This window comes from Pleurodeles waltl, chromosome 11 (genome assembly GCF_031143425.1).
Source record: "Pleurodeles waltl isolate 20211129_DDA chromosome 11, aPleWal1.hap1.20221129, whole genome shotgun sequence".
NCBI classification, from domain to species: domain Eukaryota; kingdom Metazoa; phylum Chordata; class Amphibia; order Caudata; family Salamandridae; genus Pleurodeles; species Pleurodeles waltl.
The window spans coordinates 806,887,395-806,900,180 of NC_090450.1; the positions used below are offsets into that span (position 1 = coordinate 806,887,395).

General features: G+C 41.9%; 1 protein-coding gene and 1 long non-coding RNA gene across 3 annotated transcripts in view; one reads left to right on the forward strand and one right to left on the reverse strand.

Annotated features, from left to right (window-relative positions):
• The window catches only part of LOC138266145 (uncharacterized), an 89,194-nt gene that overhangs the window by 67,444 nt on the left and 8,964 nt on the right, over window positions 1-12,786 (forward strand). The gene's annotated exons all lie outside the window — the stretch shown is intronic.
• The window catches only part of LOC138266144 (uncharacterized), a 149,185-nt gene that overhangs the window by 19,175 nt on the left and 117,224 nt on the right, over window positions 1-12,786 (reverse strand). For both annotated transcript variants that reach the window (XM_069214581.1, XM_069214580.1), the window contains one exon: window positions 7,113-7,205. In XM_069214581.1, the coding sequence (XP_069070682.1) occupies window positions 7,113-7,205 (93 nt within the window). The remainder of the gene's footprint in view (window positions 1-7,112; window positions 7,206-12,786) is intronic.

Below are 12,786 nucleotides of genomic sequence, written 5' to 3' on the forward strand. Positions count from 1 at the left end.
TGGGAGCAGGCAATTAAACATGTGCTCAGACGGGCCACTTTCGACAGAGAGCTGAGAATATGGGATTTAGCACCCTTTCGGGATATGGAAAAGTTGATGCCTATGGAGGCTTGGAGACTGGATGGATGTGAGGCGGCCGGGGATCTTTACCCCAATGGGGAGTTCATTTCTTTTACTGAAGCTAAGGATTTGTTTGGTTTGGGCTCTGGTCAATTCCTGGAATACACTAAAATCGAAAGTGTGGCATGTGAGATTTGGAGTGGTTTTCCGGTAGCCCCTAAGGCCTTTGCGATGCTGAATGGCTTGATTAACTGGGGTGAAGGGATGCACTTGATTACCCGGTTTTATAAAGCCCTTTGGGAGGATCAACCAGGTGTGATAAGTGTGGGGCGCAGGGCATGGGAGAATAACCTGGGGGTACCCATAGCAGATGCTGATTGGGATTTGGCCTTGTCTATGGTGCGTATGGTGTCATGTAATAATAGGTTTGTTATTGCATTTTAACTTTGTACACAGAACGTACCTCACACCCAGTTGACTAAATAAGATTGACCTGAGACGAAGAGCGGGGTGTCTTGGGTGTGGCGCATTGGGTGCTTCCTTCCTGCATCTGGCTTGGACCTGCAGGATGGTAAATAACTTCTGGCAGGAAGTGGTAGCGAAGGTTAAGGAAGTTACGGGCCTGGGGTTGGAGGCAACTCCAATGACTTTTCTCTTGGGAGTGGTGCAGTGACCGCAGTATTCCATATAAACTAGCACAGCTAGATTTAGCTAGCTGGTGTAGGCTAGGCGCAGGGTGGCAAATGGTTGGATGAGTACCCAGAATCCCTTGATCCCTGATTAGATACAGGACTTAATGGAATGGGGTATGGCCGAGGAACAACATATGCGCCTGACACGTAGGGATGAGAGGGCACTCACTGATTTGGCAGCTTGGTAACCTTACTGGAACGATTCACTGGGATGGAGGATTCAAGCTCTGCAGGCAGTACGGAGGATGGGGGGGGAGCATACACATTGAACCTCTCGAGCAGGTGACGGCCTACTATCGTCTAGACAGCTTTCTGTTTTCCACAAGCTATACAATGTCTGGTCTCATGTGGATCTTGTGTGGGATGGGAGGGTTGGAGGGCAATTCTGCTGCAATGGATGCGACTGACTCCTGGCTTGGACCTCAGTCAATAACATTCTTTGGTATTGTGATGCTGTCATATTTTGCAATAACCTGCGCTGCACTACATGTTTATAGTTTATTAAACTCAATAAAAACAGTTGAAAAAAAAACTTTATAATGTTATTGCACTGCAAGTCATCAATTTAGTTTGTGTTTGCCAAGATTATTTTCCTTGAGTCTGCACCTTGTTTCGCCCCACCACTTTTAGTTAATGACAGTTGCCACATGTACTTTTGTCTTGACTTTTCTTCCCCTTCACCTACATACTAGTGATTCCCTGAACTGCCTTATGGCCTAATTAAGAGCTGAGTGGTCATGGAATAGTCTTCAATTTCAAGAGGAAATTCTAACTGGTAGAGAATTCAACAGAGGAATCCCCCCACCCTCCAATTCTTTCATTTTTTAGGATACTTTTCCATCAGCACCAAGCTGGAAATCATTTTTTTTATCCCCAGTTTCCACCCATTTGGTTCTTGCATTTCTTGGAATAGCTAAATGTTTGCACGTCTGAATCTGCAACTCAATGTGAATACCCTGAAATGAAAGCATCTCAAATTATTGTCCTCCCCTGCTTGACATCTTCGATTCTCCCAGAAGATGTCCTTTGCAGGTCTCTAGGCACCCTTTTGATGTTCCTTGTGTCTCTTGGTAACCACCCTTATGCTTGCAGCAGATCTTCCCTGTATGTGTGGGTTGCCTCCATTTTATGCCTTCAATCTAACATCTACATACCTTGTATCTGCACCTTTATGGTTTGTATTCATACAGACAGGGCTATAAATCAAATAATTTTTGTTAGCAGGCTTATTAGTGATAAAGTTGATCATTTCTCTCAGTGTGTATTTTTGCAGTATCTCTATTCTTGAATTTGAAACTTAATTGTATTTATGCGAACGATTTTGCAGTCAGAAAATGCTACAGTTCTGCAACACAGGATTGTCATTGATAGTCATAAACACTTGCATTTTCCCCACTGCAGGGGCACATCCTGAGACACCTTTTTGCATAGTGTACTTCCATGGAAAAATCACCAAATAATGTCTCAGTCTATGAATGTAATCATGTAAATATGTAATAGAAGTCTGTCAGAGGCATCACGCTTCCTGAATGTGCATATAAAGTCATCATATTTGTTAGATAGAACTCCAATGCTTCATCTAAAATGCAAGAATTCCTATTAACTATATACATGTAGATGAGGTTGAAAGGTGCAGCCAGATAGACTTACGTTGCTAGCATCGAAAAACATTAACCTGTCTTTTTAGGAACCTGTGGGGCACCCCTTACCACAACGCATTGTACTGGCATTTGCCTCCCAGAGCCAGTACTTTTTAACTAGCGCGTGAGAGAACCACAGAGGATTTCCAGACTTAATTTCTTCACATGAAAAACAATATTTTTATGTATACTGTTGCACTTGGTATTTAAGAACATCTGCTGTCAAGTGCAACAGTTTCTAGCACATTCTGTCAAGATTTTGCAGTCAGAATGCCTTCCCTTTACTCCAAAGTGACCGTCATGTGGGAGGAAAAAAAGATGATGCCCACAATATTTGTGGAATCTACCTTTGCTACATGGCTCCTGCAAATAAAGTAGGCCTGTGAATCTGGTTAATGTAAGCATCAGGGTATAGGGACTCAGTCTGAAAATACCCTCAGGAAATACTGACACTTGGCTGGGCACTTCCAAATTTAAAGCTATATCCGCAGGCTTCTGCCCTCTAATATATGAGACCGCGTATCGATAATAAATATGATGGGCAAGGACTCAATCAGCACACACCAGGTATTTATCAGCTCTTAATCGGACCAGATGTCAAAGGTTGCCTTTTAAGAGTTATGGAGCTGAGTTACTGTAAGAAGGTCTGCTTTTAAAATGTTAGGCGCTGCCTTTAAGGACTAGGCAACTTGGCGGAAGAAAGTCAGCCTTGTCAGATATAATTGGTATACTCCAGTTTATTTGAACCCGATACTGCCCAATATTTTTCATGATGCTTGTCTGGCAAGATGGCGGAGATAGGGAATGTTAGAATTAGGAGAGTTTTATCAAGGTTCTAGTCTGGTATCATTTAAGGAACTTTGGGAGAAGTTTGATTTGAATCAAAAAGATTTTTTTAAATATCTGGAAAGGATATTCCAGATATTTACAAAGGAAAACCCGCAGGGTTACTGAATTTTCAAAGACCTTGCTTCTGGAATTATTGCTGGGACCAGGAGAATATTTGGGGGTATCAGCCCTCATCAGCCAGGCTGGCTTGAATCCAGTGACACAGCCAGCAAGGTACCTATGTCTGGGCATACCCTTGCCACCCAGGGCACACATAGCAAAGTATACAAAATTAAATGATGGACTGAGTGTTGAAACTTTTCAAACACACACCCCCAGTCACAGATCTGGGTTTAATCCATTGTAATTTTGCTTGCCACATCACACCCAGTTTGGACCCAGCCATATGCAAATAAGTCTTGACCCCGCTTCCCATGGGAACACTCCAGCCCAAACTGTGGAAGTTCTCCTCTATCGCAAATGGTGCAGAATAAGTTTCTATAATACAAGCACCATCCATGTCACACTGTGGAAGAGGTACAAGCTCAAAGTCATGATGTCTACAGATGTGGAGCTGTCTTTGCGGACAATCAGAATGTATTAGGCATCGTTTTCTGTGTGCTCAGCCTTGAACAGGGTGTACAGATTAGATGGCATTGCTGCTTACTAGGAGCAGACAACAGGTACAGTAATTTTGCGGTAAACTATCACATAAATGAAAAAGCCATGTAAAAAGCAGGAGTGTGGAATTTAATAAAATATCCACTTGCCCATGGGACAGGTTGCTTCATAAATGTATCCCTTTGGTGCCTTGTACTGCGACAATAAATTATAGCAGCAATCTGGTTACATAAGAGTTCTGATAATAGCCTTTCTGATTATGCCAGGGCTCATACTATAGTATGGTTTGATTTCTAGCAATTCCAGCATTTTGCCACCTTTCCACAGATCTACTAACTGGGACTGAAGGTAGCGTTAAGCAGTAGTTCTGGTGTTGGAATGCATTTTGGAGTCTGTGCAAATCTACTAACTTGCATGTTTTAGGGGTTTTCACCAGCTCTTTTCTATTTTTTTCCCATACTGAGAAAGGTTGGAAATTTACTCCTGACAAGGGCAGAAATAAAACCTCTTCACACAGCTGGGAAAAAAGTGGTTGGAGGGAAAGTAAACTTGTAAACAGATTTCCATATGAGCATTGGATTGTCTCTAGAAAAAAAAATCAGTTACCTAAAGCACTGCTTCTCTCCTTGCAAAACGGTAACCGATGGACAGAAACACCATTGGAAGGCACCCCAATGGGTGGTCTTTCATTCAAAAGTCCTGTGGTCGAAGGCCTGCTGCTCAGGCTAATAGAAAACTAAGCAGCTTCTCGGCCTCTAACCAAGTTGGGGAAACCAAAAGGAAAGCAGAAAATAAATCTGCTGATTTTTGCCAATTGTTCATTGCCACCCCTCCTATAGTGCACTCTTCAATCGCTGTTAGAGGTGTTAAAAGCATCCTGCGGGGGATGGGATACTAAGTATCTGAACAGTGAGTGGTAACAAGATAAACTCAGAAAAGTAAAACATTCGTTGACCAAACAAAACATGCCAGGGCATATCAAAGGACACTCGAGAGGGGGAAGTTCAAGGCCTGCAGCACAGTGAATCATATGTTTGGGAGTAAGCAAAATGAACAGCTTAGAAGGGACAGAGAATGGGAACCAATGTGGTCACAAGGTGAAGCCACAACAAATGTGCCCAAATGGGTAAAATACATGTTAGAAGAGGGACAGGACCAATGAGTAAAAAGGCAATATCATTCTATGAAAAGGAGTGGAAGCAAAGGTTTGCTGGGCTAAAGAATGGAGTGGACTCGACTCAAAGGATGTAGTGGGCAAACGGTGTGTGAAGAAAGGCAGAATCCATGCTCACAGAGGGGTAGAACCCACATATACAGTGAGGGACCCAGGAACGCAAGCAATGTACAGGCAATATATAGAGAGAGATGGAAGCAAGTATTTTGGAGAGGCAGAACCTAGGTATGCAGACAGGTGGGACCAATGTATGGAGAGGGGCAAACCCAACTGTTACAGTGGGGGAAAACATGTGTTTTGAGGAGCAGGTATGAAGGCAACAAGTCATCCAGAGAGGCAGAGCCTGGGCATGCAAAGGAACATAGCCTGTCTTTTCAGAGATGAAGGGCCAAGGTACGCACAGGCTAGTTCAAGGGCAATGCATATATAGAGGGGGTCATGTATGCAGATAGGCAATGAGAAGGATTGCAGACAGCAAGGATAAGCTATGTCAAGGGATGTGGGCAATATATAAAAAGGGGTGTGGGCAATATATAAACAGGGGGAAATAATGTATATAGGAGGGCAGAACAAGCTATGTGGAGCTGCAAGTGTAAGCAGGAGCATGGACAAGGGGGTGAGTACAGTTTATTCAGAGGGGCATGGAAAGAGTAAACTTGGGACCAACAAATGCTCCATGTGGGATGTTTTGCATGCAAAGTGGTATGAATAGCTATGTAGAAATAGAGCAAGGTTAGAAGAGCAGTAAGTTATTTAGAGGTGCAACAACAAGGTATACAAAGGGACAACAACAATGTATGAGGGGCCCGTAACAAGGTATGCCAATGAGTTACAACAAGGTATGCAGTAGGGCATACTGGTGTAACAAATTGAAACCTGAAGTGTGGCAACATTAAGAAGGTAAAGGGCAAGGACAAACTATGCATAGCTGTAAGGACAAAGCATTTAGAGAAGCATGGACAAGGCATGCAGAGTGACAGGACAAATAAATGCACAAGTCAAGGCATGCAGAGATGTATGGCAAGGATGTGCCTAAGGAAGATTGTAAGTGCTTGTAGTAGAAAGAAACCACAACATGTAGAGAGTAGGGGAATTGGTATGCAAAGAAGAAAACACACTGTATTTAGAGCGACAAGGAGTGCTGAGCTGCAATGAAATGTTATGCCCAGGAACAAGGAAAAGGAATGTATAGGGCAAGTACAAGTGATGCAGAGTGGCTGTGGCAAGGTATACAAAGTGTTCAGGACTTTGTAGCTAAAGAGGTAAGGATATGGTGTGCTGATTAGTAGAGAAAGGTACGCAGGAGCAGCAAGGACAGTGTACGAAGAAGTAAGGACAAGATATAGAAAGCCGCAATGGCAGGGCATGCAAAGGTGCAAGGACAAAGTATGCAGAGTGCAATCACCCTTTATACAGAGGGGCAACAGCAGGATTTGTTAGGGGGGCATGGGCAAGGGATGCAGCTAGATAACAGTTTACAGAGGAGGGCAATGAGAGGGAATGAAGATGACTAACAACATGGTATACAGGCAAGCAAGGAAAGTGGGGAAAAACAGGGCAGGTAGGTGGGCAAGAAGGACCATACACAGAGGGTGAAGAAGGTATATTAAAGACTATGCAGACAGTATGAAGGGGTCAAGGGTCAAGGCTTGCAGATGGGAGAATCAAGGCATTCAGCATAGCAAGGTCTAGCTATGCAGAGGGGCTGAGTAAATATCGACAGTCGAGGAAACCGGGCCTACACATGATATGCAATATTGATGCAAAGGAAGTGGACCTTGGTATGCAAAGGAGGACTAAGGAATGCAGAATGAGATTGCCTGTTATGCGTGGAGCATAGCCTAGTTACGCAGAGTGTCAGGGTAATGGTATGCACAGGAACAATACCAGGAGCAGTGCCAAAGGATACAGACAACAACCAGAGGGCTCTGTACACATTTACACAGCATTACAATTTGCAGGAGGCTAGGGCCAGGGTGTGCAGGTGTGCAGGGCTGGGGTATGCAGAGTGAAAGGGCATGGTTATGCAAAGTAAAAAGATTGTGGTATTCAGAAGGGCTTGCGACACAGATGAGGCAATCGGAAACAATTATTTACCATTTTTTTTAATCTCTTCTCCAGGTCTTCAGAGCGTCGATAACGTTTTAATTCTTCAGAAATCTGCACATTCTCCCGTGCGACGTTTCTGATCTAAACAGCAACAACATACATAATTATATTATAAAATTCCTCTTTTCATCTCACTCTCATTCACACCTTACACCGTCTTCATAAATTTTGTCAAGAAAGACAATATCAACTTAAACATCTTTTGCCCACTTTGTATTTCCCTCCAATTATGTAGGTTTAGTTTTATTGTCTTTATTTTAGGAAGCTACACACCCACTCATTCAGAGGAGTATGTAAGAGATACACTTTCTTTTCAATAAATTGGAGGAACTAGACTTCTACCACACTGGTCACTTGCTCACTACATTTTAGGGATGGGTGTTTATGTCCCACCACTTTTCACTTTAACCAGCTGCCACTACCAGACCCTCTATTTAGATTAGGGATTTTGGGCTCTGGAGTTATGTATAGGGGACATAACTTGGACTTATTACAGGAATGAAGACCAAGTCACCTATTTGCTCTGCCGCTGTGCCCTGGATACACTAAAGTGCCCCTTGTGAGGATTGTGAGGATAAAGAACATTTGCACCTAATGCTTCAACTCGTCCCCCTTCAACAGCTGTGTATTGCTGTGCCTTTGTGACTAGGTATTGACAAGAAGGATCTCAATCCTGCTTCCTCTGAAGTAGCAACAGGCTGATCTTGCAGCAGCACCAGCAACATTAAAGCTAGAGACAGCACTGGTTAATTTGTGGACACCGGGATCAGCCTGAGAACAATTTCCTGAAGAAATAGATAGGAGACTTTATGAAGAGTGGAGCAGTGTAGATTTGCTGTCACCCCTGATGCCCTAATGTTGATTTATATGGGACCACAGTATAGAGCATAACATATGAATTAATATTATACTAATGTAAAGTGATGCATTTGAACGTAATAATAGAGTACATTCACGGTAGTGTTAGAAAATCAATTACAATGTGCCATAACTTTATTTAAAGAAAAATAATCATTTAGTATAATCTTGGAACCATCCTCATGTTATTTGAGTGTATATATACTCCAGATTATAACAATTTATGTAACGTGTACACTAATGTTTATAGATTACTGTTGAGAAATGTAGTTCTCCATTATATGTAAATACATGGGTTAACAATTTTATTTCGTTGTATTTACTGCAACATGAAGTTTAAATGAGAAAGAGTAATCAACATTATAGGAACGTAGAATTAGCATGTGCACAGTATAACATGAATTAAATGTGCATTAGTGAATGTCATTCTTAGCTTGACTTTGCAGGGCCTGAATTTTTTTTACGTGAGAAACTGTTTTTCATTTCTGCTAACATGTTATTTCATTGCAGGTGCCGTCACATAAATTGTTAGTTTGAAAATAGATGTGCTATTGTTCTACACATAGAAAGCCTGAGAGAAGAAAGAATGCTGATATCTGTTTGTCTGGGACTCAAACAGGTGGCCGGAGTTATGTGGGACACTACCGGTTCCCTCAGCCACAGTGAAAAATCTTGGAGTCGTTTGTGACTCTGCCTTAACTTTTGACACCCAGGTCAACAAAATCACCAATTCATGCATCTGGATCATTAAGATGCTTAAGAAAATCCTCCCTTTCATACCTCAGGATCTGAGAGCAACGGTAGTGCTAGCCTTGTTTGGATCAAGACTGGACTACTGTAATGCTCTTTATTTGAGCATCAGCCAAGCCTCACTAAATAAACTTATCCAGAATCAAAGCACGTGTCTGGTTCTGGGTTTAGACAAGTTTGCGTCTGCCAAAGATAGTCTGCACAAACTCCATTGGGTACCGATTGGAAGAGCATTACTTTTAAAACATTGTGTCTGGCTCACAAGTCCCTCTACTTACAGGGTCCTTACTCGCCTCTTCCATCTATCAAGTGGTACATACTTGGGCGGACCCTCTGATCAGCTCACCTGAAGTTAGTTTATGCCTCTGGGACTAAGAAAGTGAAATGGGGGGGACTGAGCTTTTTCTACAGCTGCTGTTAAACTATGGAACTCCCTCTCCTTGAAAATTAGGAATATCCCCTTTCTTCAGTGTTTCACAAACAACTTAAAACCTGGTTATTTGAGTCTTAAGAGCGATCGGAGAATTCTGGTTTCACTCCCCTCTGGTCGAAATGCGCTTTACTAAATACTCTATACATACATACATAAGAAGGAACATGAAGAGCTGAATGTGAGATGACTGTCCCTTATTTATACTTGTTGCAAAGGATCTCCAGAGGACCAAAGATGGCAGCGTTCCCAGGACTGCTGTGGGAGGTGCAGGCGGGAAAGGAGAACAGCATAGAGTTCATGATGGTGCGACTGGGGAGGTGTTGCCTGGTGCATTTCTTTGCACTATTAACTGGGACTTACATCGAATAATTGTGGATTAGAGCAGAGCAGACTTCCTTGGACTTTGAGAAGTACAGACCTCTGGCTCTCCTTTTTTGTCCTCATGCTTCATTGAGCCTTGCACTTAACTCTCTCTAAGAAGACTTATGACCAAGCTTCTGAGATGCTGACACCTTCACCGTCTCTTTCACCTTCCCTTTCCTATAATTTTACTTTCTTGATTCCCTCCTTATCCTTGGATTTTTCTTATTCATAGCTTTTGACTTCAGATTCATCTCACTTAGGTTAATTTAGTTAGACGATTGTACCTTGCACTCATGTGTGAGAGGAACAATGGAGGTCTATTTTCAGAGGATCAAATTTTGCTGTTAATCTCTTGTATTGCTGTTACTGAACTGTTGGTTTGTCTTAAGTGAACTCGCCTAAATTTCTTAGAAGATTTGGCTACCCACTGGTTATTCTGTATCTTTATATTCTTGAGTTCTGTTTACATTAACCTGAGTGTTAATTTGTAATGAAACACTAACTTTACCTCCGATTTGGATCCTTATTGTGCAGCCAAATTGGTTACGCTGTCAATTCTGATGATTTACTTGTTACCTGATTCCCTAGTTAAACCCTTTGCATGGACTCAAGGATTCACTGGCCTCAAAATTAAAGCATTAAAAATGCTGCATCACAGAGGGTAGCAGAGGACAGTTCAGTCCTCAGAGAGATAGCAAATTAAAGTTTGGTCCTGGGGGAGAGAAAGGTAGGACAGGGAATTAGGGTGTCCCGTTATGAAATTGTCCAAACCCAACCCAAAATTCTAAGCCCATGGTTCATTTGGAGGATTGATGGAGTTCCAGCATCATTACAACTGAGTTGCGCTTTGCATTGCTTATGTTTAGATTGTGGTGGCTAGAGGTGATTATGGTGTTTTGCAGAGAAAAACTGAAGTTGTTGAGAAAATGTGGCACTTTTTGCAAAGACGTTGAGATGGTTATCGGGTCCTTTGTGACCTAAGATCTCGGGATATGAGAAAAATGTACAAGGTACTTGTCAGCTGTTTAAGCTGTGCTGATCAGGAGACATCATCAACAGGATCATCAGTAAGGGACTTTCTTTTGTGTGATTGTGAGAGGTTGGTATAGAGAATATCAAGTGCACAGGGAGAAACTATCACTCCAAGTGAGATCCGCTTTTCTAGGTTTCATTTGAGAAGTGAACATGAGAGTGGGTCGAAAAGTGTAGCTCTGAACTGCTTTTGAAGTGATCGACAACCCCAAACATTTAGAGGAGCACACAAAGTTTTTGTTGAAAATCGCTTGGATTTTTTTGCATTGAGGTTTGAGTGAGAGAGTATTTGTGAGAGAAACTGTAAAGGAGGGAGAGTCGCTGCAGGGAGTGAGATTTTGCTGCGCTGGTATAGGTCAGTTGGTGCAAAGCTGCGCTGGTATTGGTGGACTACGTCACAGAATGTTGCGCTGGTATTGGCTGTGAATGCTGAATAGACAATTGTGGGAAGGAGAATTACTTCCTGATTGTAAACGAGAAGTTATTGTGAGAATTGAAATTTGATTTGGAAAATGAAGTTCTTTAAAGAGTTGCGAAGTTTTGATGAAAGGAGATGCTTTTTATACCAGTTATAGGGGGGGGTGGAGACTCCTTCCGAAGTTAGGCCGGGTCATTATATGGTGTCAAACATAGATCTTCACACACCTTTGGCTTGAACAATGGCACAAGATCACTGAGAAAGAGGGTACACCGGCATTTCTAAGTTATGGAACACATAGCATGAGTATTATTGAACATTTAAGGCAAATTTTGTATAAGGTGAAACTGCCTCCTAGGCCCGCAGAATTTGAAGCACTTAATGCCTGGGAAAACATAGCTTATCAGAGACATAAAAAGAAATATGAAGGAAAGGTGAGAAAAGTACTGCAAACGTGTGCAAATGCTAGATGGAACAATCAGTAGAAACCTTGGAGAACAGACATTCTTGAGGGAGTTCAATTATATCCAGCCTTAACTATTGAAGAAGACGGAAAGACTAAACAAAAGGGAAAGAAAAAGAAAGAAGAAGCAAAACCCATTGAAAACAGAGATGAGGACAGCTATAGTGATTTGGATGAGGATTTCATAAATGAGCTGTTGCTGAATCGTCCACCGCCATATAACATGGGCCAAACAAGAGGGGCAACTGAGACAATGGGAAATTACATTTTTGATATACCTGCTGCACCAGCAGAACTAACTTCAAATCAGATTAGAGGGAAGTTAGGGATGACATTTCCACAGAATACAAATGCCTTAACTACTCCAGATGCACTGATTGTTCCGTGACAATTAGTCCTTTGGTTCCACTATGTGATCCAGAAGCCACCGGGAATAATACATATACATTGGCCATTCCTACTGTTTATGTAGACCAAAATGTCCTGAATAATAATAATTCAGGGAATTCGACAATAAGGAGACTTCCTTCAGTCTCAACACAGATACCTCCTACATGTATTGCAAACACAGACCCGAAACAAGTCAGACAGGATTTACTCCCAATGCAAGTTTTCCTCAAGGATCACCACCATTTTTAATACCCACAAAACCCTAGTCTAAATATTGATTGTAGCACTCCTAATAGAAGGGTACCTTTGTACGTGCCAAATTCTGCAGTGTCATGCAAATCCAGATCATGCAAATCCAAAGGCTTCCCGAGGAGAAATATTAATTAATACTTCAGCTGAAGTACATGGTCTTGGTGCTCAGGAATTAGATGACAGGCTTAAGAGCACCAACGTTCCAAATGAAATGGCAAATTCAGGATACAGTGGGAGGAGATTTTAAACCCCAAAAAGAGAAAGAGCATTAGATGTGGCTAAACAGAAATTAGAATTGAATTAAATGATTCTAGGAACACTTGGCACAGCCCAATTAGCCACAAAGGGAAACTAATATTTGTATGTAAGGATATTGTAAGACATGTAGGGCAAGCTCATAAGAGACTAACTGAATTGGCCAGAAGATTAAAAAAAAGTTTATTTAAATAAATCCAAATCTTTACAGAAAAGCTATTGCTTGAGTTTCATGTTCAAGATTAGATAAACACGAGGCGTCCAAGAATTAAATAGCAGATTAGGGAATTTTTGGGCTACATTTGAAAATGAAGTGAAGTAAACGAATGGGAAGGAAGATGGGTAAAGAAGAAGAATCGGAAGACAGTGAGGTTAGAGATGCCTCCGTCTGGGGCATATGACGAAGATGTCTACATGCTTCCAATGAGAGAAGTTCCAGGTGGTTATT